Here is a 23,067-nt window from a genome sequence, read left to right as displayed (position 1 = left end):
TAGCCTCGAATATAGTGCGGTGCATGCGCTCTCGGGTACGTTCCATTGGCGCCCACTGCGGCCCCCGGCGATAGAACCCAGACCCAATCATGCCACACATGATAGCCCAATGCGCCATTAAGGCCGGGTTCTATTGGATTTGCCCAGTCGGGAGACCCTTGGGACAGTTACGTGATGCGGAAATTAAGCAAGTTCCAGAAAAGCTTCCCTGGTTCAAGCCTTGAAAACCAAAGCCACGCTTCTCGGGCTCACGAGGAGAAGAATATCCAGAATATCTCCCGAGTAACCCTACAAGATCGACCCATGATGGGTTTAGTCAAACACACCAATCCGGTCGGCACGGAATCCGCTAATATCCTCCTACTCCAAGACATGGGTTCATCCACTCGCTTACGCAGGAATCCGCCGCCTGTAGAATCCCATCTGCTTCCCATGTGGCCAGGAGCCATGCTTATTATTTGTTAGATACCACGCTATTTCGAATTGTGGACATGGAGTGCATTAATCTGTTCGGTCTTGGTATCCGGAATCAAGACCTCCCACGCTACCCCCGGGGGGATATATAAAACCATCCTGGCAGCTCCATCCAAATAGCTTCTGTGCAAAGCAACAACGTTCTTGATCTCTCAGCCGCCATGAAGACCTCTACCTTGATCCCCTTGCTCGGTCTGTCGACCAGCGCCGTTGCCGCGGCTGTTCCTGCCAAAGCCCAACAGCCTTGGGGTTATGCCTCGGGTTCCAAGGAATCCATTGCCAACCTGAAGGACAAGGTTGAGAATGTTGTCTGGATTCTCCTGGAGAACCGTGCTTTCGACAACATGCTGGGTGGTATCCACAGGCAGGGTCTTGACAATGTCGTCAACAACGGCGGCAGCTTCTGCAACCCCCAGAACGTGTCCGAGCCCAAGGGCAAGAAGTGGTGCAGCCACTACAAGGACTTTGACTCGGTCATCCATGACCCTGATCACTCCGTCACTGGCAACAACATGGAGTTCTTCGGCACCTACCACCCCGACGACAAGGCCATTGCCGCCGGCACCTTGACTCCTAGCCTCGATGGTTTCGTCGAGCGCCAGATGGTCTCCCACAACATCTCCGCCAAGCGGGCCCATGAGGAAGTTATGGGATACTACTCTGAGTCCGAGGTCCCTACTCTCGTTGACCTCGTTGATGAGTTCACCACCTTCAACTACTGGCACTCGTGTGTCCCCGGAGTATGTTTTCCTACCATCCAAAAAGCGAAAAAGAAAAGAAAAGAAAAGAAAAGCCGCTAATGCAAGGAACAGCCCACCAACCCTAACCGTCTCTGTGCCATCGCTGGTACCGCCGATGGTCACGGCACCAATGACGAGTCCTTCGATGTCTCTGGCATTGATGTCCCCAGCATCTTCCAGGTTGCCAGCGAGAAGAACATCTCGTGGCGCAACTACGATGGCACCAACGGTGCTTTCCTCTCCGATGCTATGTTCTTCAACTGGACCGCTACCAACGCCAAGGAGAACGTTGTCCCTCTGGAGAACTTCTACCAGGATGCCTACCTCGGTCTCCTCCCCCAGCTCTCCTATATCAACCCCTCTTGCTGTGGCCTCAACACCAACTCCATGCATCCCTCCGGTAACGTTTCTTTCGGCCAGGTTCTCTTGAAGCAGATCTACGACGCTGTCCGCACTGGTCCTCAGTGGGATAAGACCCTTCTTCTCATCACCTACGATGAGACCGGTGGTTTCTTCGATCACGTTGTCCCTCCTCTGGCTGTCCGCCCTGACAACAAGACCTACACCGAGACCGCTCCCGATGGCGCCAACTACACTCTTACCTACGACCGTCTTGGTGGCCGTATGCCCACCTGGCTGGTTTCTCCTTATGCTCCTCGTGGATACATCGAGAACTACGGTATCAACCCTGCCACTGGCGAGACTTCTTCCTACAGTGCCACCTCCGTTCTGAAGACTCTCGGCTACCTGTGGGATCTTGAGGACCTGACTCCTCGTGTCTCTCACTCCCCCGCTTTTGACCATCTCATCGGTCACACTCGTCGCAATGCGGTTGCTACGCTGGCTAACCCCAAGCCCTTCCCCAAGGCTGTCTAAGCATCGTCTATGGACATAATTTCCCGGCAGACAAACAGGTCACAGGCAATTTGGAGCCTTTGGTGATCTTTCCATGGGCATTTTCATCATGAAACCATTTCTACCTGGGGCCTTTTGTTCCTCCCATCACGCCCAGAACCTATTGATGTCTTTCTTGTATTTATGTACTTGGGCTTAATGTCTTTCCTGTATTTATGTACTTGGGCTAGCTGTCACCTAAGAGTAATCTCTAAACACTGTTAGTCCCACAAATTCCGTTGTTTTATAATGGTTGAGCTTATCTCTCATCGCCGTCTTCGATATATGGCCTAGGAAACTTGTTCTCACCACGTAGCTGATTCAAATCGCCACATATATTAACTAATATGGATACCACCCCCGGGAGAACTGCAAAAAATCCCCAGTCTGTAGAAGGTTCGATCCTATAGAAACACTGATCCAGCCTCCATCGGTGCCATTTCCAGGACTACCTGGGTAGCTGGTAATAATCTCTACCACTTTCTTCTTCTTTGGTGACTCACTTTCTATTCTCCTTCTTTTATCTTTGTATTGGGGTAATCACGCGGAGGTATAGCCGTTGGTCGCTATTATGACCGTCCGAGCGTTGATTGTACCTCTGGGGGTATGGACGACCCAGGGATAGGTTAATGGACTGCTGGCAGATTCCACGATCGAGGTGACTTCTGTGTGTTGTCTGGAGATTGACCCCCCGCTCGATGGCCTTCTCCAGATTAGTTTACTAGTCATACTGTAGTCATGGTGTAGAATCTTCCTCCGCTGGTGCAGTCGTATCTACACCCGTTTTCACTCGTGATACGGCGCCAATCGATGTCTCCAGCATTGTCCCATACATAACCATCAGTCCATTGCTCCCTGAGATGTCTGCTCTCCTTGGGCAAACCGAGCAAAGTTCTTCTCGAGCCCGGAAGCCGAAAGCACCGTCGCGTACCAGTCCATGTCAAGGCAACACTCCGGGACAGGCACATACATGCTAGCGAACCAACAGGCACACCGGAAAGTTGAATGCCCGACACGCGACGCTGACTCGCGGCCCGAATAGACCGTCGGCGACGCCCGTACGGTGTCCAGGCCGTTTTAATCGAGGCCGTTTCGAACTCCCAAGTCAAGCAAACGTCCTAGAATTCCGGAAAGCTTGTTACGGGACTTGTACGGACAAGGAAACAGCTGTCAATCAACTGCCACAAAAAACGAAATTCTAGACCAGAGCAAGTGGGGAGCTTCGCTCTCCGAAATATCACACCTAGTCGCCGATAAGGCCTGGAGTACGTACTTCTATCCAATGAGGGAGTAAAGAGTAGCAGGGAAAAATAGACATTTATCAGAATGATATTAAAGTGGTAAACTAGGCCTAGCCTTCTAGTAGTCTGGTACTGCAAATCACTGACTCCTTAGGATGTCATCTCTCGAGATTCCACTTTGATCACACATCGCTCGGAAAATACCATGCGTCTGATCCCATAGATTCAGCGGGGTATCTAGTTCCGCAATCTGTCCCTGGTCCATGACACAGATGCGATCGTAGTGAATGATCGTGCGAAGACGATGGGCAATACACAGCAGTGTCTTGCCCTGGAATCCCTGGGCCATCGTCACCTGAATCCGCTGATCGGTTTCGAAGTCGACAGAAGATGTTGCCTCGTCACATATGATGATGCGGGCGTCACGGACCAAGGCCCGCGCGAGGGCCATGAGCTGTCGTTGACCTAGGGAGAAGGTGAGACCCTCTTCGTCCACGGCTGTGTCAAGCGTGAGCTGCGATTTAGGGGTAGAGGCGCCGCTTTGCGCAGGAGCCGACTCTGAGTCGATCAGATGGGCCTGGCGGAGAGCGGACCAGAGTTCCAGATCGGTGTGCTCATGGAAGGGGTCTAGGTTAGAGCGGATTGTGCCCCGGAATAAGGTGGGATCTTGCGGGATGATGGCTAGCCGGGAGCGGAGGTCCTGGAGACCGACGGTTGCGATATTCACGCCGTCGATTTCGATTGTGCCCCCCGACAGTTCGGTGAGACGGAAGAGAGCAGACATGATACTCGACTTGCCGGCTCCAGTCCGGCCGACAATTCCAATGCGTTCGCCTCCTCGGACATCCATTGTGAGGCCCTTGAGAACTAACGGGAGACCAGCCCGATATCGCATCTGGACGTCATCAAAATTAATGCGGCCCGTTTCGGGCCAGGTTGGGGAAACCGGTGCCAGATGGAGGGGAGCCTCCTCTTCCAGCTCGGTGCCGTAGTAGTGCACACGTTCTGTGGCGTTCATGTTGTTCTCAACCTCCGCTAATTGTCGCACGGTGAATTGGAGCATCTGAGCGATGGCAAGAATGTAAGAGAGCACCAAGCCGGAAATACTGGGAGACACGTCGAATCGCGAGGTAACTACCAGGACACCAGTGACAAATACCAAGAGGGTGGCTACCGCATCAAGTCGGATACTCAGCCAGCGCTGGTTCGAAAAGGTGAGGAAGTAAGCCCCATTCATCAGATCGATGGAGTCTCGGATGCTATCTCGGAATTGGGCCTGGACTCCGTAGGCACGGATGGACGCGGTACCGGTAATGGCTTCACCGAATCGCGCATAAACTGTAGAGCGAAGGACGGCTTCGTGGCGCTTCATCTCGCGGGCGGACGCGCGGTAGTAGTTGGCGGCCATGAGGAAGAGGACGAACAACGGGGCGAGAGCAATCGCAAACTAGCAAGGTTAGCATCCCTACCTGGGGAGTGGTGATGGACGATAGCAAACGAAAACACGCACGTAATGGTAGAAAACAATGATCAAGATCATAATGGAAATAATCATGGTCATGGTCAGCGCGTACATCCGCATCGCATCGGAAAGCTCATTGTCCATGACTTGAATATCCTTGGAGAACCGGTTGGTGATTCGTCCCAATGGCGTGGTATCGAAGAACGACATGGGCGCTCGAAGCACTCGAGTCATCGCACGCTGCAACATGGTCTTGCTGGCGTTGGTGCCGCAAGTCGTCGTATAGGTGGAAAATGCAAACATAAAGACCACCACGCTCACCCCGAGAGCAGCGTAGATTCCAATATACTGGCCGGTTGAAAGGGTTGGATATTTGTCGGAAGTCCAGTAGGAAAGCCACAAACTGGTCCACACATTGGCCACGTTGGACAGGGCAAGGAAAAAGAGAATGGCAACCGCGTTCAAATAACTACCGGAAGCTTGGATATATGCCTTCCAGACATCCCATCCGACCGATGCAGTGGCTCTCTCCTCTTGTTGCATCAGGGCGGCTGCTGCAGGCTTGGGTCCCGCAGATGCCTTGGGGTCCTTGTGTTCCTCTTCCTCGGCAATTTCCGGGGTCTCGTCGGATTTCTCAGTGGAGTCTTGGGAAGCCGTGGAAAGTAGACGCTGGAACAGTTCGTTATCGCGCGAGAGCTCGTCAAAGGACCCGACTGCATGGATATGGCCGTCATCCATAACCACGATTCGGTCACATCGATTGAGGACGTGCAACTGATGAGTGGCCAGAATGCGGCATCGACCTTTGAGAAGGCCGCAGATGGCCTTGTCCATGATGTGGCGTCCGACATGGGCATCGACTGCGGAGAGCGGATCGTCCAGAAGCACCAGTTCCGCGTTGAAATAGATGGCCCGGGCAATGTTTAGACGCTGCTTCTGCCCTCCGGAAATTGTGATACCACGCTCCCCAATTTCCGTTTGATCCCCGTTGGGAAGAATTTTCAGGTCGGGTTTCAGGGCACACGCCTCGACCACTTGGTCATACCATGCTTCATCGTAATCTTTGCCAAACAAGATGTTGTTTCGCACGGAGGTGTTTTGAATCCACGTGTATTGTGGACAAAATGCACGCGTCGTGCTTAGCTGCACTGTACCGGCGGTTAAACGCATATCGCCGGCCAGCGCAGATAGCAAAGAACTCTTTCCGGAACCTACTGGGCCAATGACTGCTATGAGTTCATTTCTGTGGACGTCAAGATCCAGCCCCTGGAGCTTGAAAGGCTCTGCCGAGGGTTTGTCCACCCCCTGCTGGTTATCCTGGGGTGAGACGGCTTTATTCATTGCTCGTCCACCTGCCTTCTTCTCGGCTCGGTCAGCATCTTTATCAGCGGCGTAACGCTCCCAAGTAAACGATGCATGATCCATTTCAATAGCGGGCTCCATGCTTGGGTTGTGTCTGATGTCTTCCTGTTGCTCCTCTGCGAGAAGAAACTCTTGAATGCGGTTGATTGCGGTCCACGCATCTGTCACCTGGCCAATAACCATTGGCAACATGTTCAAAGGCATTCGCAGGGAGTTGAACAGAGCCAGGGAGGAGAAAATCGGCGCGGGATCCAAATCATGTTTGGATAAGGCGTACGTGATGAAAGCCAGCATGGACGCAAAGACTGGGATTGACAGTGAAACACACAGGATGCCATTTCGAACCGCGAGCAGCGTTTGAATCGATCGGATCTCTCGGTGGCGAATCTCCTTGAGTCGGTTGAGGAAGCTACTTTCCCAGCCAAAATACTTGACAAATCGTACGGCTTGTAGGATTTCCTGAGTTAAAGTTACGCGTTGGTCGGTGAGTTTGTTGATATTTCGGCGTCGTTTGACCAAAAACCGGACGGCGAAGGTCAAGAAAGGCAGCCCAAAAACAAGCAGAGCATATCCGGACAGACAGCTGTAGCCGATATTGATCAACAGCAAGACCAAGGTGACGATGACCGAGATTGGGGCAGTCCAAATCATGTGGAACATTCCGCATGCCAGGTTGATTCGATCTACATCAATACTCATCAAGGCAACGATACGACCATTGCTCCAGCCTAATGTGTTACCTTTCGCATCTCCCTTGTCCTTCGGTGGTTCCCCGTTGGGCTTTTTCAGCATTTCGTCGTTGGCTGCCTCTCGCGCTTTGATGTCTTTCTGCTCCTCTGGAGTCGGTTGTCCCCCTGCCTTTGCGCGCCCTGAGAGCTTCAGCGCCTTGTTGAAAATCTGGAGAACTAAAACGGCCCGGATTTGGCCACCGACCATCTGGCCCCGATAAAGGAATTGGTTAGTGCAGAGACTTTGGAGGGATTGCATGCAGGTAATTCCGATAACAAAGCCCATGCCGTGACCGATATGGGGGGCGGCATATCCCAAGTGTTGGGCCATATAGGCCTGAGTCGCAAACGCAATCAAATAACGGGTTAAATAGGGGGCGAAGACCAAAAGCAGTGAACTGAAGAGCTGGCAGATTCCACCTAGCAGGAACTCGAATCGAAAGGTATCGTAAAGCGCCCAAACCAGGGGCCGCTTGCTCCCAGCCCGAGTCCGACGGTCCAAGGCGGCTTCCAACCGGTTCGATAGCACATCAGCTGCTCGATCTGGATTGACTGTCCAGATGTCGTGCAGCTCGAGCGGTCGAAGATAGCCCACCTAAGGGGGATGCCCTGTCAATATTTATTCCTATACCTACATAACCGGGCAGGAAAAAAAACAAGCAAGAGAGAACGACGCACCCTCATCAATGGAGACATCCATTGGAAATAAGCCACGCTCAGGAATGAGGCTCCATATTCCCTAGATACCGCCCGCTCGGTTGGTACAGGGGGAATTTTTCCCATCCGCAAGGGATTGAGTCGCCGATACCACCTCGTCTTCCTCGGGTCCAGTTCGGGCTGTTGGCTAAGATCCGCATCTTTGGCTTCTTGAGCTGAAGCGGAGGAACCGTCCGAGGATGCCTTTTCAAAGTTGAACTCCTTCTCGTGTGCCATGGACGTCTGGGGTTGAGGGTCAGAAACCCCCATGATTCCTTTCCGGAGACTGACAAAGAGGGCAAATGTCAGCTCGGTAACCGAACTCAACGCGAATAAGAGAAAACAGAAAAAAAAAACAGACAAAAAAAAAGAAAGGTAACCTAGGCTTTTTAGATTAAGAGACGAGAGGCGAAGTGCTTCACTGCTTCACTGCCTATCAACTCATTCCACCATTCATTAATAATCCCACAGCACCACCAGCGGAGAAGTCGGGGTTAAAAATGCCGACTTGTGGGATGGAATTAATTTATTATCTAAGATTCTATGAGACTAGGGATTTGTACAGAGTACAGAGGAACTACGGAGTACAGCCCAGCCGAGTTGTTTAAAGGGAGCCAGGTATGATCTGATATAAAGTCAATCGCTGAGCCCTAAAAGATTCTATTCCGATCCGACTTTGGATACTCCGACAGTCCCCACGCTACCTGTTCCAAGGACTTTTCCGGAATCAGCCATTCGGTCCCTTATCCCAGAAGGATGATGCGTCTTATTCTGTAGATCGCTTCACCTTGAGATGTGCAATATTCCTGTCCTGAAGACCCCTAGCATATTCCTGACAAGGGATGGATAAACGAGGTGATCTTCATGATTTGCAGTATGTATTCCGAAAACTAGACGCATAACAAAGCTACCGGTCCGCTTGAGTTATGAGTACGGCTCTAATCGTTTAATATTTCAATATCTATCAAGAAATAGGAAATAAAAGGATGTCGTTGCATAACTAGTGGTCTAATTCAAGGCTGACAACGTAGGAGACCATCTCCTGCACCACAATCTTAACTCCTCGACGATCCAGGTATTATTAGCAACCCCATACTTGAAAACTCGCTATGGGATATTTAAAGTACTTGTTTCAACTGTGCCGCCCTAGAAGACCCGGCTTCCGGCCTAAGATCGTTCTAAATCGCCAGAGGAAACAACGTGAAATATCCTCTCTCGCCCGGATTTCGACCGTCGAGCGGAGGCAATGTAAGATAGCCAGTTCAAGTTCCTCTTCGTTCACACTGCAAAGGTCCCCCCGCAAGTACACTAATAGCATTAGCCGGGGCAGAAAACCGGTTACGAGGGCGTAGTTCTGTAGGGCTCTTACCGAGTCCCCAGCCTCACGTTGCACTCAAGCCTCTGGCCTCAAAGCCTTGCGGAATTTCTATAAACACGGAACGATGCGAGGTACTTTACTATTGAAACACTTTAAGCAGGAAATACAGCAGAGAAGGGGGAAGTTCGTTGGGCTTCACTGGTCTACTTGTCTTCCGCCTAGAAACCAAAACGTATTCACCGAGAAGATCTTTTCTAGAACCGTACCGATTCTAGTCACATTGTACGCTCACTCTATCATCATGGAATATTTCAAGTTATATAAAGGATGAATCAACCATCAAAGAGATTAAACCTAAGGATCCGTCAAGGTTATCTTACTCAATCGATACTTTATGAATAAATTGCTACGGGACTCTTCGCATGATTGGTCCATGGAAATAGGATGAGAAAGTTTGAGCATATATTTCCCTTCTGTTATACACCGGGAACATGGCTGGATCTACTATTCAGGAACTGTCTGGGAATAAAGAAAAAAAAATACGAACTAAATAAGCCCCCGGCAACTACCATACACACCGATCCAAAGTATAAGAACAACAATTCACTCCAGCTTTTCTCAATTCTTTCTATCTTGAAGCCACCGACCTGTTCGTAATCGCCATGGCCGCCGCCGCACCCACTGACAACCCTATCCTGGAGAATCATATCGGCGCTGACCGGGTGGACCCTGGGGAGACGACGTCCGACACATTGAGTCTGGTGGAAGAGAACGAAAAGGAAGTCATTCAGCATCCGAATGAGATCACCCAGGATGCCCAAATGGGCGTGCAGAAAGCAGAAGCGGCGGCCTTGGTTTGGTCTAAAACCGCCGTTTATGGCATCTTCGCCTGGTAAGAAAGCCATGCCAGCCATCATGATCTTGGGACAGAGAGGGCCACACCGAGAGAAAAGAGGAAAGACACGTCTGCTAACTCAACACCGCGTGTGATAGGATCTGGCTGTGCTTCTTCATCACCTCCTTACAATTGTCGATCAGCAACAACATGATTTATTATGCTTATGCGGGCTTCGCATCGGCCCCTCAGATTTCCCAGGCCTACATTGTCTCAACCATTGTCAGCGGGGTTATCCAGCTGCCGATTGCCAAAATTCTCAATCTCTGGGGCCGTGCCGAGGGCTATCTGGTGTTTGTCGGGGTTCTTGTCCTCGGTCTTATCATCATCGCTTCCTGCAATGGCCCCAATAGCTTTGCCGCGGGATATACATTGTATTGGATCAGCTACAATGTGGTCAATTTCATCCTCAGTATCTTCATTGTGGACTTGTCTGGCCTGCGCAATCGAGCGTTTCTTTACGCCTTTATTGGCACGCCGAGCATATGTACGGCATTTGTCGGACCCATAGCTGCTCAAGCATTCCAGCAACGATCAACCTGGCGATGGTCTTACGGCTGTTTCGCTATCATCATCTTTTTCGTTTTCGTTCCTCTCGCCTTCGTCTTCAAGTTTTACCAGCGAAAGGCGGAGAAGATGGGTCTCTTCGTTAAAACCCCAAGCGGCCGTACGACTCTACAGTCGATTGTGCATTACTTTCATGAGTTTGACATCATCGGCGGCTTTCTCCTCATGGCGGCCTTTGTCCTGTTCCTCTTACCGTTCAGTCTGGAGATCTACGGGTATGGGGGATACTCCTCCGCCACGTTTATCACCATGGTCGTGATTGGCATTCTCCTCTTCCCGGTCTTTGCCATATGGGAGAGCTACTTTGTGTCGACCCATTTTATCAAGTGGGAGCTGTTTAAGAAGCGGACTGTTCTGGGGGCATGCGTCTTATCCGCCCTGGTCTTTTTCAACTACAACACCTGGGATCAGTACTTGTATTATTACGTGCAGGTGGTCTACAACCTCAACACCACGGACACGGGATATGTGACGCAAACCTATACCGTGGGCGCCAGCATTTGGTCCGTGGTCTTTGGGATTTGGATCCGCCAGACCAAGTACTTCAAGAATGTCTGTCTGTTTTTTGGAGTCCCGCTGTTCCTGCTTGGGGCCGGGCTCATGATTCACTTCCGTGGTAGCGAGACTCAAATCGGGTACCTGATTATGTGCCAGATCTTTATTGCCTTCTCTGGCGGCACCCTCGTCATTGGCATTGATATGGCCGTCATGGCCGCGGCAGACCGCGACAGTATCCCCATGCTGGTCGCGATGTTGGGTCTATGCTCCAGCCTTGGGGGCTCCATTGGCTACGCTGTCGCCGTGGCTATCTACTCCAACACCTTTCCGCAGGCGCTGCGCAGCGCACTGCCCAATGATACCCAGTCCGACCTTGATACCCTCTATCTCGGCGGTTCCGCTGCTCAGCTGGCATATCCTCCGGGCAGCGCCACTAGGTCCGCTCTCAATCACGCGTGGGCCACGAGCCAAAAGTACGAGTGTATTGCAGCCACCGCGATCCTCATCCTTGCTTTCCCTGCGGTTGCGATGTGGAAAAACTACAGTGTGGATAAAAAGCAAATGAAGGGAACCGTCATCTAACGCCCATTTCATTCAACGGCATGGAGGAAGATTGTTGCCCAACAGTATCTTGTGATTAGGTGGGATTCCAGCCCTGTTCCACCACCAATGTAGCACGAGTTTCGGGATTATGATTAATATGCTCATTTTCCCTCGCATGCATTCTTGGCCCACTTGGAAATACTATCATGGCTTCCAAATCTCCCTCCACTGATGATATACTGGGGCATTATTGGTCCTGGAAATAACTGGGCGGGTCCTCGAAGCAAAGAACAAGGAAGAAACAAAGCAGATCTCAAAATTCGGGAGTGAGCTAAACGGGAGTTGGGGCTCGCGGGATACAGCTTTATTATCACATGGAAAGCAAGCAGTTAATCAAGTAGACTGGAAGAAAAATAAAATAAAATAAACGGGGGTAGGGGTTTTCCTGGAGGAATTCCAAGGCAAATAGAATCGCTTCTAGACGTCAGCAATAACAACCCGGGCCTTGCTCTCTTCCAATAGCAAAGGGATCTCCCAAACTGCCTTTTCTCACTGGAGATACGGCCTATAAGGCGTATAAGCATACGTACACTTTAAGCAATTGGATTCAAGATCGGCCCAGCCAGCAGCTCTTCCAGGGAAGTCACATCGTCCAGCTCTTCCAGTCCCAGCACCAATTTCTCTATTGAATTTCGTCGCTCGTCATCGATCAGTCCCTTTGTGAACTTGCGATATTTATCAAGAATCTCTTGGTTAGATAATGGGGGGTTGACTCCTTTGGGTGCATCCAATGTTTTGGTGATGATACTGCCGTCACTGAAGGTGATAGTCACCCGCTGTTCATATTTCTCACCCAGTTCAGGTGTATGGTAGCACTCTGTCTTATTGACTAGTTCCCAGATCCTATCTCGATCTAAGAGGCTCTGGTGGAATTGCGCGAGGGAGACCTGTCCATCAATGAGCTGCACGGCGGCCACATAGGCACAGCTCATCTGAGCACCAGTCGTCGTCAAAGGTCGATGGGCTTTCCATCCCCCATGGTGATAAGCTGGCTCGGACATTTCGATTTTGATACCCTTGATGGCGGACAAATCTTCCAGCTTTTGTGGATGGGCCTTCTGGAGAGCCGCAACGGTGTCAATTGTGCAGTGAGTGCCTGCCATGGCCGCATGGGGCTTCACTCGAATGGCATCCAAGAGCCAAGTCTGCCCGAGCCCTTTCACCAGTTCATTTTCCAAATAAGGAGGTTCCTTGCCCGACCCTTGGCTGAACACCGTCAGAAAGCCTCCGTAGGGCTCCTCAAAAACTTTCTTGATGCCGGAATATCCGCCCTTGGCGAGAAGTGCGGCAAAAAGGCCATTCCGGGCTGCAAAGCCGTGCTGCATTCGCTTTGCATCGCTGCTGAACTGCGCAGACATCAGACCACAAGCTTGGGTGCAAGCGATGCCGACAGCATCCTCAATCTTGTCCGTTGGTAAATCGAGTAATTTGCTCACGGCTACCGCTGAGGCGGCATGACCGAACACCACGCCCGAGTGCCATCCCCTCGTAAGCATGTGGGTGCCGTACAGACATAGACCAACACGAGGACCTGTCTCGTAGCCAACAACCGTGGATACAATGAGACTAGCTCCGGTAGTTGGCGACATCCCGCGAGCCTTCTGCTGCGATGCGGCAGCTAGCAGGGCCGGAAGGAGCAGCGCATTGGAGTGCAGTGGCGCCATAGAATGCCAGTCGTCAAGCTCAAACCCTTGCAGGGCGGTACTATTCATGAGAGCTGCGGGTAAAGGTCCAACTTTCTAATTCATTCTTCAAATTAACAATTCTGGCCCGAAACTGATGCAATATACTATCTCAAGATGGCCGGGCCGTACCTTTTCATATCCCCAAACTGGGCAGTCCCCGGCGGGCTCCATATCAAGAATGGCACCCACGGCCTTCTCCGTCCACGGGAGATGGGCCCCGACAATGGCACAGCAGAGCCCATCGAGGATGAGATACTTGGTTCGAGTTCGTACATCCTCGGGAATGTCGTCTAGTTTGAGATTGTCAACCCAGGCACAAAGCTGGTGCGTCACACCTGGACGAGTCTGGGCAGATGGAATGGGATTTGAGGCCATGATGGTCTTTGCAATACATAACAACCCGTCTCAAGTTAGCCCGAGATGAAGTCTTTATTTTCCCCTCGCATTCGGCCCGCATTCGGCCTCCACCTCCAGACGGCCTCATCCACAGTTAGCTAGTTAACTAACTACTCCGTATTTAGTTAACTAAGCCGGGTGAGTACATAACCGTTTCTCGGCCCGTATGCGGGATAAAAACCGACTGCTCTCCCCAGCATGATATGATCGGGCTGGACCAGGCATAGCTCAGCGCGTCGTTGCCGCCCTCCCCTACATATGTGCCATGGCCAATATAGCACATAATCCTAACCTTTCATCCGGGTCCCCGCGCTACCGCAGTAAACGGATCGCATGTCGGCAATGTCGCCAAGCTAAGGTGGGACAAGTCCAGTTCAATCCACCCGGACATCAAGGAAGAACTGACCAATGGGATATATATGTAGATTCGATGTGAATTGTCGACGGGAGGGGCTATTCCCTGCACCAGGTGTCGGCGAATGGGGCATGACTGTAAAGTAGACCAGGCATTTCAACGCGTTAACCGGAGAGAGTATGTCAGGATGCCTCTATGAGTTGAATAACTATTGCTAACATTCACAAAGAAGGCTTGAGGCGCTCGAAAAAGAAATCCAGAGTCTTCGATCTTCCGTTTCTACGCTTCCAGGATCTACGGCTTCTGCGCTTCAAGGCGCTTCCGCCCCAGACGACTCGTTCAGCCCGCATGTGTCTTCGGCTGTGGTGGATGGCAGGCCATCTGAAGCCAATGAGGCCTTCTTGATCCCAGGCTTACCCTCCGCAGCCCTGGAGAACACACAGAACACCCCAGTTCCTCCGTTGCTGCATCCGCAGAATTCATTAGACAGCCACCTCACCGCGGCCTCGTCGACTGCTTCAAGGTCTCTCGATGGCCTGCATTTTCCTGGGTCTCGGATCGATATGTTGTTCCAAATGTGAGCAAGCCTTTCTTTCTTTTGATTGCCACTAGTGTCTAACCGTCCCTAGATTCTTCCAATATTACCATCCTTACATACCTCTGCTAGACCCTGGAGTTTCCCCAGATTCATACTATGCAGGCTCTCCGTTGCTCTTCTGGACTGTCACACTCGTCTCGTCTCGTCGTTATGCCGACGAACCGGGATTGTTTGTGAATCTTACGGCGCCGGTAAAGAAAATGCTTTGGGATACTATCTCCAACCCTCCGCAGACGTGGCACGCCGTTCAGTCTATTCTTCTCGTCTGTCTGTGGCCCTTTCCAACGTCATCACTGTCCTCCGATATTACCTCTATCCTTCTCTCTGCGGCTCAAACCATTGCAGTACGACTGGGTCTCCACCGTCCCGAGGCTATCCAGGAATTCTCGCGAACCAAAAAACGGTTAAGCCCTACTGAAATCGCTGAAGCAGCACGGATATGGGCGACCTGCTATATTGCTTCCCAGACGTAGGGCCAGATTTCTTTGTCTCTTTCGGGAATAATTGCATTAACCGAGTTTTATAGTGTTTTGACTACAGAGGGTCAACTTTGGATATCATCCGATTGGATGATTGACCGTCTGTGTAATCGAGATGATACTACTACTATCATTCCTTTGGCCCTGAAACATCAACTCATAATTGCGCGCTTCTCTACCCGCGTATACAATTTCATGTCCGGTCATCCCCACGCTTCCACTGGCCTTCCTCATCCGGCGGAGGGAATGTCCCTTTTGGCCCTGCTAGAGAGTGAATACATTGATCTGTGTTCTTCGTTGTCCGAACAGCTTTCGGGTGAGTCATTTTCACTCTGGGGGGAAGTCGATATGATGCTAATACGACAAGCACAGAGTACAATAAGGTTTTACTCCACGGAGCTGGCCTCCAGCTGTATGTTTTCTATCTGCTTAATAGTAGCGGGTCGGATGCACGGAAACAAGGTCTCCTTCGTGCCTTCCACACGGCCTGTGAAGTGATCTTAAAACTCAATCACTGGGAGGTTTCGTCCGAAGCGATGAAGTATGGCCCAGTATCCTACTTCCGCATCATCTCGCTTGCGGCTATGTTCATTATGAAGCTCAGCTATTCAAACCTCGGTGCCTTCGTGAATATCGAGAGCGGGAAATGTGCCTTCAATGCCGCCATCTCCCTTACCCGCCGTATATCGATTGAAGACAACGATCTGCCAGGAAGGATGACAAAGATCCTTACACAGCTCTGGAGTGCCCAGGCCAGAATCAGTCAATGCGATAAAGATCCCGGGCTTATACTCAAAAATCGCCTATCGGCAAGTTTGGTCAACGACTCACTATGGGCCTGGAGAGAGGAATTTGGCGGACAGCGAGGTGGACCAAGTACACCCCCTTCTCGTAAGTTACATTCTCCAAGCCTCAGTTCAAGGGCTGTGAAAGTCGCAGTACAGCGGTCTAACATGCGATAGGAACGAAGCCGTCCAACTCCTCTACCCAGGAAAGCATGCTGGACGCTTCCCAAGACAACACCGACTGCGATGTACTAACGCTGGCAGATGTCGTTGATGCGGAAATGCTGGCATTGCTTCCGTTTAGTCTAGATTGCGATGGGTTTCCGGTATCTTAGGAGCAGACTCGATCGTCTTTGGTCACTTGCCGTGGATTTTTTTTTTCTACTCTATGGGCGATTTTTCGAGGCATAGGCCAATGCATAGGGTGTAATTATAAGAGCTAATACGAGGCCCTTATGAGAAGACACATACTACCACTGCAAATTCGCATGCGGTTGAGCAGTTTCCCCATCACCTGTCATAAACATGTCCTTTGCACTCCCGAGATTTTTCGGTGTTGTCATTTTCTCAAACAGTCGGTTTCCAAATTTCTGGAATGCAGAAGCTATTCCGCCGTACTGGAAAAGCTCCCTCTCCATCTGGCTCAGTTGGAATTCGAATTTCCTTCCACCACCCACGTCAATTGTCTTGCAAGTCAAGTCAATAGATACCTCAGCCCCGTCTTTAGCTTCATCATAAAATGCTTTATCCTGTATAGTGATGCCGAGGAGACCGAGGTTTGGCATGTTACGTTGGAATATGAAAGCAAATGATTTGGCAATGACGCATTGGACACCACAACCTGCACACAGATTAGATCCGTATCTTGCCGAACGGAATGCCGAATAACATACCTAAAAGTGCCATCACGGCCTGTTCACGCGATGATCCACATCCGAATGCCTCTCCAGCAACCACAATATTAAACCCGTCTTTCACTCTCTGTCGGAACGCCGGATGAGTGTGTTGTAGGCAGTGAAAACCGCTAAGCTCATTGCTCTTCATATTCATGAGGAATTCAGCAGGGGCCAGCTAGTCAAGGTCAGTCTTTGCAACCAAACTCTCGAAATAACTCAAAAGAAACACACCGCGTCCGTATCAATAAAATCGCCTAAACGTTGAACTTTTCCTGCCATGATGTCGCCGTGGGGATTGGATAGTGTGCTTTCGCCTTCCTCTTGTAGCGATGATTCCAGCTTCTCTTTCGAGCTTCTACTTTCTCCTACAGACAAGCCGCTTGGCTCGACATAAGTCACGCCCTGTTCCGCAGGGAACTCAGCTGGGGCAGGTGAGATGCCACGAAGACAGTGCCATCGGTCGAGGTCAATATCATCGAGATATTCCTGTGGGTCTCGCACTTTCATTTCAAATGAAGATGCTGCAACGGTAGCAGCCGAAGCGAGGTTTCCGATTGAACCTATATTCGTTCAGTGAGACCTTGATTAACGGCACCATCTAGGGCAAATGGTTTTTAATTCTACCTACCTTTTCCCATCCGGTTCTCGAAATTCCGATTCTGCGACGACAACCACACTTCTCCCGGGCCAGCCTGATCAGCGGACATTCCAACGCAGTAGCTGCATCCTGGAACACCAATCTCAAACCCAGCGTCTTCGTAAATTGTGGTGAGTTCGAGTTCTCGAAGACGGTGTAGGATAGGCATAGACCCAGGAACAACCTTCCGTGTGCCATGGGGGCCCGGTTTTAGCCCGCGTTTCAGTCCCTGTTCGAGAACAAGAGCAGCCAAAATCAGGTCTTCTTCAGCGGTTGTGCATGCACCAATAAAACAACCGTCTAAGGGCATTCCCTCCACATCTGCAACCTGGACAACATCATCCGGATTGGGGTACTTTGCTATAAACGATCTCACACGGCCGAGATCGATCTCATGGACTTCAGCGTAATGGGCATCATCGTCGGGCTTGAAGTAGACCCCTGCATTCTTGTGTCGAGGCAGGTGTCGTTGCCGGATGAAGTCATGCGTAATCTGATCCGGGACAAACACACCGGTGATGCCGCCAAACTCCTACCATCTTTGTCAGTATGCTCTAGATATTTCAATTCCGGGAATCCCAGTTTCGTACCGTTGTCATATTGCATATTGCGAATCGAGCATCGCATGATAGGTGTTTAGTCCCTGGCCCGGTAAACTCAACAATTCGATCTGCAGCGACGGTGTTTCGCTTAAGCTGCTGCAGAATGTATAGAATGGTATCCTTTCCTCCAATTCCAGGCTTCGGTGTCCCAACCAAACGAATGTTAATAGACTCGGGAACCTTGAACCACGTTTCTCCAGTCACCAGGGGTAATGTGACATCCGCTGCTCCTAACCCAATTGCAAGGCCACCTAGGGCCCCGGAAGAACAGGTATGCGAATCAGATCCAATCACTATCATTCCAGGTTGAACTCGGGACCTATAGAACTCGGTGTGCAGAATAGTATACTAGTATATTGTTATTTTTGCCACTCCATCTAAATTGCACGGGGGGCCTATGTCAATACTCACATTCATTCCTTGATAATCCGTCATCTTGAATACCCGCTTGGCTCTCTCGCTGGCGTCAATCAATGCCTGCACCTTGGGCAGATTATTGACACGAGGGTCGACCACATGGTCTCCTGCCAGCCAAAAGCGGTCATTTCGGAAGATCCCCGGTTTCCCAAGCATATTGTAAGTTCGTTCCATGCCCTATAGCTCCGTTACTCATACATTCAACATACCAGCCACGAGGCAGGGTTCTTACTGCCCATGAAGCCTCGGAAGCAATAACCCAGTCGACATCCACTCGAATCAGTTCACCTGGAATCACCCAGCCTCTCCTCTCGGTGTCATGAAGGGCAAAGATTTTCTCGCTAAGGGTCATTCCTCGCCGACCTAACGGTCGAGCTAGGAGTGGTGTAGGAGGAGATTTTGCTCTATCTGCCGAGTTCAGCGATTCCAGCCACGAAGATACGAGAAAGATAAGCTCCGATTCTTGTTTGGCGGTGCATTTGACCGATTCTGTCACTCCGAGTCCCCCAAGCTCCCCCGGTCGGTGACAGATTTCCAGCACATCCGACAAAGCATTGGCTTCACGGGAATGCTTGTAGGTCTGGAGAAGCTTGACGATGTGCAGCAGCTGGCTAGTAATGCTAGGATATGCTTCTAGCTCTTTCGCTGTTTCCCAGTCAGTTATACAGCTTTGCACAAAACCACCCACGACTCGGTACCTACCTTCTTGGTCAGAGAAGCTGATCCTCCGGCTTTGGTGCAGTGTTTGCAGCAACTGCTGGATACTAGACTGTTTTATATCGGCCATGTCTGGAATACTACGTTGATTGATTTATTCAGGGAATAAACATGAGCGACTTCCAAGCTTCACATGTATATAAATAAACGCATGAGCCCAAACCCCGCGATTCGTCCGGCACGTCCGCGGCCCGTTTGCGGCCCGGAGATTGTGAAGTATATATATATATATATATAACTGGATCAGATGACGAGGTCGGTAACAACTCCCTGACAGCTTAACAAGTATCTTTATATGCAGCGGTTTCGACGCAATAATTCTGTTCAAAATGCCGTCTTTAGCAGCAGCCAGACTACGTGAACTCCTGGCCGATGAGAACAAGATTATCGTCTGCCCTGGGGTGTATGATGGTTTAACGGCTAGGATAGCCCTTCATGAAGGATTCGACGCGATATACATGGTACTCAGATAGAGTCTCCCAGTGAAGTGTTCCAGCTAATCCCTTATTTCCCCGCCAGACTGGTGCCGGAACTACAGCCTCTCGATTGGGACAACCAGATTTGGGCGTCATCACCCTGAATGAAATGCGCGGAACAGCAGAGATGATCGCTAATCTCGATCCGTCAGTTCCGCTCATTGCAGACGCGGATACTGGGTTTGGAGGTATACTGTGCAACGAGACACTTGATTAGTCCTGCAGATGTCATCACTAACTCCAAAGTTAGGGTCCCTCATGGTTCATCGCACCGTCACCGAATATATCCGGGCTGGGGTCGCTGCATTACATCTGGAAGACCAACCCATCACCAAGCGCTGCGGACATTTGAGCAACAAACAGCTCGTCTCGGAAGAAGAGTATCTGAGCCGCATTCGCGCCGCAGTGAACGCCCGCTGCCGTTCCAATGGCGATATCGTTTTGATTGCCCGCACGGACGCTCTGCAGTCTCTAGGATACGAAGAAGCCATCTCTCGACTGAAAGGTGCGATCGAACTTGGGGCCGACGTGGCCTTTTTAGAGGGGGTCGCGTCCAAGGAGCAGGCGCGACAAGTGTGTGAAGCCTTGAAGCCAACTCCAGTCTTGTTCAATGCTGTCCCTGGCGGAGTATCTCCGGATCTTTCGGTCCAGGAAGCTCAAGATTTAGGATTTCGCATAATCATCTTTCCCGGGTTAGCGCTAGAGGCAGTGTCAACAGCAGTGCGGAGTGCCGTTAAGCAACTGAAGGAAACAGGAACACAACCTGTCCGAGCGGGAAGTAGTCCAAGGGATCTGTTTAATGTGGTGGGGTTACAAGAGGCAGTGGCTTTGGATCACGCAGCAGGCGGCAAACTGTATGAGAAAGGGGTTTAAGTGGTATGTATAAGCGTGTCAGATTCCTGCAAGCCACAGACAGATGCACACAAAATGAATTTGTGTGCAATAAGGCCAGCCGAATAAAAAATTCTGCGAGTCCGCCGGTGGGTGGCAGTGTATGATTATTATTGTCCAATTCCTCTCGGATGAAATATGTTGATTGAACAACTCCCAAAGCATTAAGCTGTCCCCCCACTGCCACTCCAACATATCATCGCTGCTACGCCCGGCAGAGTTCGATTCGACGGGAAATAAGGACGCCAGAGGGATTTGAGGGTCCTGGGGCACTTCATGGCTTCTTGTTTAGTGTCTCCTAGCGTCGACCCTTTCTGCACTAAGCTTTAGGCACACTTTCGCCTAGTATTTCCAGATTGGAATACTCCGTAGCTATGGGACTTGGATTGTGCCTCGTTGACCCCTGCGGCTGAAGATGTCCAGTGAAAGCACGGGGAAGGGTCATAGCCGTCGCTTGACCCTAATTCAAGAGCCGCTTGAGCGCCCAGGTTCCAATTCTCACGATGATTTTTTTTGAATCTTCTCTGCCCATTGCTCACCTTGCGTATGTTCTGCATGGATTTTGCAAGATGCGGAACCTTCTTTATGTTTTGGGTTGCCTTTTCTACCTTGACCTAACGAAGGCCCAGCTTTCGACCCTACCAACCTGTGCAGTGCGATTACCCTAGATTCTCGCGTTATAAAGACCATCACTAATCTTTCTTCACTGCAGCGAACATGCTACACCAGTACTGTGAGCTCTACAGATTGCTCTTCAACTGACTACTCGTGCCTTTGTTTAAGTTCCACTTTTCAAAAAAGTTATACTTGCTGTGTTCGATCGGAGTGCGATGCTATAGATGACGACAGTATGTCCAAATCCTACATCATGAAGAGCAGTGGACTGATAAATTCTGAAGCCATCGAAAGTGAGGCTTTCGTGCTTTGCGTGGAGTGAGATTCTCCATTCAGATCAATGAGAAGACGTGTAGCTAAAACATCTCCCTGCAGATACGGAATCTCCATTACATCTTTGCCAGCCAGCGCATGTTCCAGTAGCACAAGCACTGCCACAGGGACAAACACGGCCAACCAGGCCAGCACCACGACTAATAGCTATACCGACTCTTCAGATTCCTCTTCGGACTTACTGGACAATGCATTGGAGAGTAGCAAAAAGCGAAAGTCAAGATTGAGCACCGGGGGCAAGGCAGGTATTGGCGTCGGTGTAGGATCTGCCGCTGTTATTATTCTTGGGGCAATCGCTTGGTTCATCAAGAGACAGCGACGAAAGAAGGCGCCAGGGCCGAGTTATGAAACGGCCATTCAACCCCAAGCGGACGCTGCCCCGGAAAAACCGTACATGTCGGAGACAGTGTCGCCGGCTCCTCCAAGCGAAATGCAGCCGAATGGCCAGCCTGTATACCAGCCGGATTTGAGTACTCCGGTTGACGTGTATCAAAAACCTTTTGGTCCATACGAACCAACCACAGGCAGTACCACCGAGCAGCACGCGAACTCTCAGAGTGTGTATCCACCAACAATAAACACTGCGAGCGATCTGCAACCGAACCCTCAGGGCGTATATCAGCCAACAATGAGTCCTCCGAGTGCATATCAACCGGCGGCGACCAGCGCAGCCGAACTACATTCGAATTCACAGGGGGTATACCCGCCACCAACGGGCACTCCTTCGGAACTGCCATGCAATGCACCTTACTCCCAGCAACAACCGGGTTACAGTCAGCATGAGTTGCCGGGTAATTCGCACCAAACACGTTACGAGTTGCAGTAGAGAATCCTAGCGGTAACGGGGCCCTTTGTACGGAAGGAGGTACATAATATAGCCATATGACAACTGAGACAGGCTTTGTTTCTTGACTTACATCTTCGTCCTCCTACGCCCATAAAACCACACTCGCTCCGAGAGTTAACTGCAGTTAACGAGGGATGCCTTCATAATTGGTATCTCGCGCCGCTGCTGGGCATAACTGCAACTTTTGGCTCCACTGGATACGAAGAGGATTTTGTGGCGCCTGTTAAGCAGACTCTGCAGGCCGAGTGCGATAATTGCCAGGAACTATTGGTTCGGAAAAGCCAGAGTCAGGCCGCCGTCAACGCTTAGCGTAGGGGGCTGTGGAATAAACCCATTTAGCATGGAAAAAGAGACGATAGTCCCTTTCTCTCTAGAATCAAAGTCGGGCTGATGTTTGTCCGTTCATTAGCAAACGCTTCAGGTCATCCTGGCTCTCGATAACGAAGCAATCTATCCGTATGTTTACTATGTACTCCGTAGACAAAAAGGGATACTAGCCGAAGACAGACACAGCCAGTCAGTTATACTCCGTATTCTAACTGCCTGCTACTATTTGTTCGCACCCAGGACAAGTTCAACGTTCTCCATCATCCTGATAGACATAGCTCAGTTGCTGAGTCGGGCCGAATGCATCTCATAATGGTAGAACATGAATCCCACATTGAGTAATATTAAAACACAGCTCCAATGGTATCCCCGAATTCAAATCAAGCAGACCACGGCAGAACAAGAAGAAAGTCGTCGGAATGCGGCTGGAATCGTGATGATTTAAAGACCGATTCGCTCCGACTCATGGATTTCTCCACGTTTCCCCAAACTGAACGCTAGGGGCGCTGCGAAAATGGACACTCCAGAAGCGC

General features: G+C 50.7%; 9 protein-coding genes across 9 annotated transcripts; 5 read left to right on the top strand and 4 right to left on the bottom strand.

Moving 5' to 3' along the window:
* Positions 1-23: 23 nt before the first annotated feature.
* On the top strand, positions 24-2,366 carry P175DRAFT_0557933 (putative phosphatidylglycerol specific phospholipase C; the record flags this gene model as incomplete). The annotated part of the gene is made up of 4 exons (XM_040900807.1): positions 24-35; positions 106-460; positions 595-1,214; positions 1,287-2,366. The coding sequence occupies 4 exons, from the start codon at positions 24-26 to the stop codon at positions 2,088-2,090; spliced, it is 1,791 nt and encodes a 596-aa protein (XP_040752663.1). The 3' UTR covers positions 2,091-2,366.
* A 143-nt stretch (positions 2,367-2,509) lies between these two features.
* On the bottom strand, positions 2,510-2,857 carry P175DRAFT_0501901 (uncharacterized protein). The gene has a single exon (XM_040897265.1). The coding sequence runs from the start codon at positions 2,835-2,837 to the stop codon at positions 2,649-2,651; it is 189 nt and encodes a 62-aa protein (XP_040752662.1). The 5' UTR covers positions 2,838-2,857; the 3' UTR covers positions 2,510-2,648.
* A 556-nt stretch (positions 2,858-3,413) lies between these two features.
* P175DRAFT_0524059 (ATP-binding cassette transporter YOR1) lies at positions 3,414-7,997 on the bottom strand. The gene is made up of 3 exons (XM_040899344.1): positions 7,580-7,997; positions 4,860-7,496; positions 3,414-4,796 (listed from the first exon to the last, which is right to left on the bottom strand). The coding sequence occupies exons 1-3, from the start codon at positions 7,865-7,867 to the stop codon at positions 3,489-3,491; spliced, it is 4,233 nt and encodes a 1,410-aa protein (XP_040752661.1). The 5' UTR covers positions 7,868-7,997; the 3' UTR covers positions 3,414-3,488.
* Positions 7,998-9,498: 1,501 nt separating this feature from the next.
* On the top strand, positions 9,499-11,457 carry crmC (siderochrome-iron transporter crmC; the record flags this gene model as incomplete). The annotated part of the gene is made up of 2 exons (XM_040900410.1): positions 9,499-9,807; positions 9,909-11,457. The coding sequence occupies exons 1-2, from the start codon at positions 9,578-9,580 to the stop codon at positions 11,455-11,457; spliced, it is 1,779 nt and encodes a 592-aa protein (XP_040752660.1). The 5' UTR covers positions 9,499-9,577.
* Positions 11,458-12,011: 554 nt separating this feature from the next.
* P175DRAFT_0436632 (MmgE/PrpD family protein) lies at positions 12,012-13,538 on the bottom strand (the record flags this gene model as incomplete). The annotated part of the gene is made up of 2 exons (XM_040893815.1): positions 12,012-13,217; positions 13,293-13,538. The coding sequence occupies 2 exons, from the start codon at positions 13,536-13,538 to the stop codon at positions 12,012-12,014; spliced, it is 1,452 nt and encodes a 483-aa protein (XP_040752659.1).
* Positions 13,539-13,785: 247 nt separating this feature from the next.
* Positions 13,786-16,600, top strand: P175DRAFT_0459631 (Zn(II)2Cys6 transcription factor). The gene is made up of 7 exons (XM_040894706.1): positions 13,786-13,917; positions 13,985-14,091; positions 14,144-14,491; positions 14,544-14,981; positions 15,039-15,307; positions 15,364-15,882; positions 15,954-16,600. Exons 1-7 carry the CDS (start codon positions 13,825-13,827, stop codon positions 16,109-16,111), a joined length of 1,932 nt encoding a protein of 643 aa, XP_040752658.1. The 5' UTR covers positions 13,786-13,824; the 3' UTR covers positions 16,112-16,600.
* acoC (aconitase family protein) lies at positions 16,171-19,115 on the bottom strand (the record flags this gene model as incomplete). The annotated part of the gene is made up of 8 exons (XM_040894705.1): positions 16,171-16,617; positions 16,670-16,847; positions 16,904-17,232; positions 17,301-17,841; positions 17,900-18,259; positions 18,323-18,505; positions 18,561-18,973; positions 19,031-19,115. 8 exons carry the CDS (start codon positions 19,113-19,115, stop codon positions 16,247-16,249), a joined length of 2,460 nt encoding a protein of 819 aa, XP_040752657.1. The 3' UTR covers positions 16,171-16,246.
* A 259-nt stretch (positions 19,116-19,374) lies between these two features.
* Positions 19,375-20,641, top strand: P175DRAFT_0524055 (isocitrate lyase/PEP mutase family protein; the record flags this gene model as incomplete). The annotated part of the gene is made up of 3 exons (XM_040899343.1): positions 19,375-19,506; positions 19,565-19,709; positions 19,772-20,641. 3 exons carry the CDS (start codon positions 19,375-19,377, stop codon positions 20,392-20,394), a joined length of 900 nt encoding a protein of 299 aa, XP_040752656.1. The 3' UTR covers positions 20,395-20,641.
* On the top strand, positions 20,637-22,564 carry P175DRAFT_0501895 (uncharacterized protein). Its single transcript, XM_040897264.1, has 4 exons — positions 20,637-21,065; positions 21,125-21,260; positions 21,312-21,345; positions 21,403-22,564. The coding sequence occupies exons 1-4, from the start codon at positions 20,916-20,918 to the stop codon at positions 22,184-22,186; spliced, it is 1,104 nt and encodes a 367-aa protein (XP_040752655.1). The 5' UTR covers positions 20,637-20,915; the 3' UTR covers positions 22,187-22,564.
* Positions 22,565-23,067: the final 503 nt, after the last annotated feature.

This window comes from Aspergillus ochraceoroseus (assembly GCF_002846915.1).
Source record: "Aspergillus ochraceoroseus IBT 24754 chromosome Unknown P175scaffold_4, whole genome shotgun sequence".
NCBI classification, from domain to species: domain Eukaryota; kingdom Fungi; phylum Ascomycota; class Eurotiomycetes; order Eurotiales; family Aspergillaceae; genus Aspergillus; species Aspergillus ochraceoroseus.
This window is presented reverse-complemented; position numbering and strand designations above follow the sequence as displayed.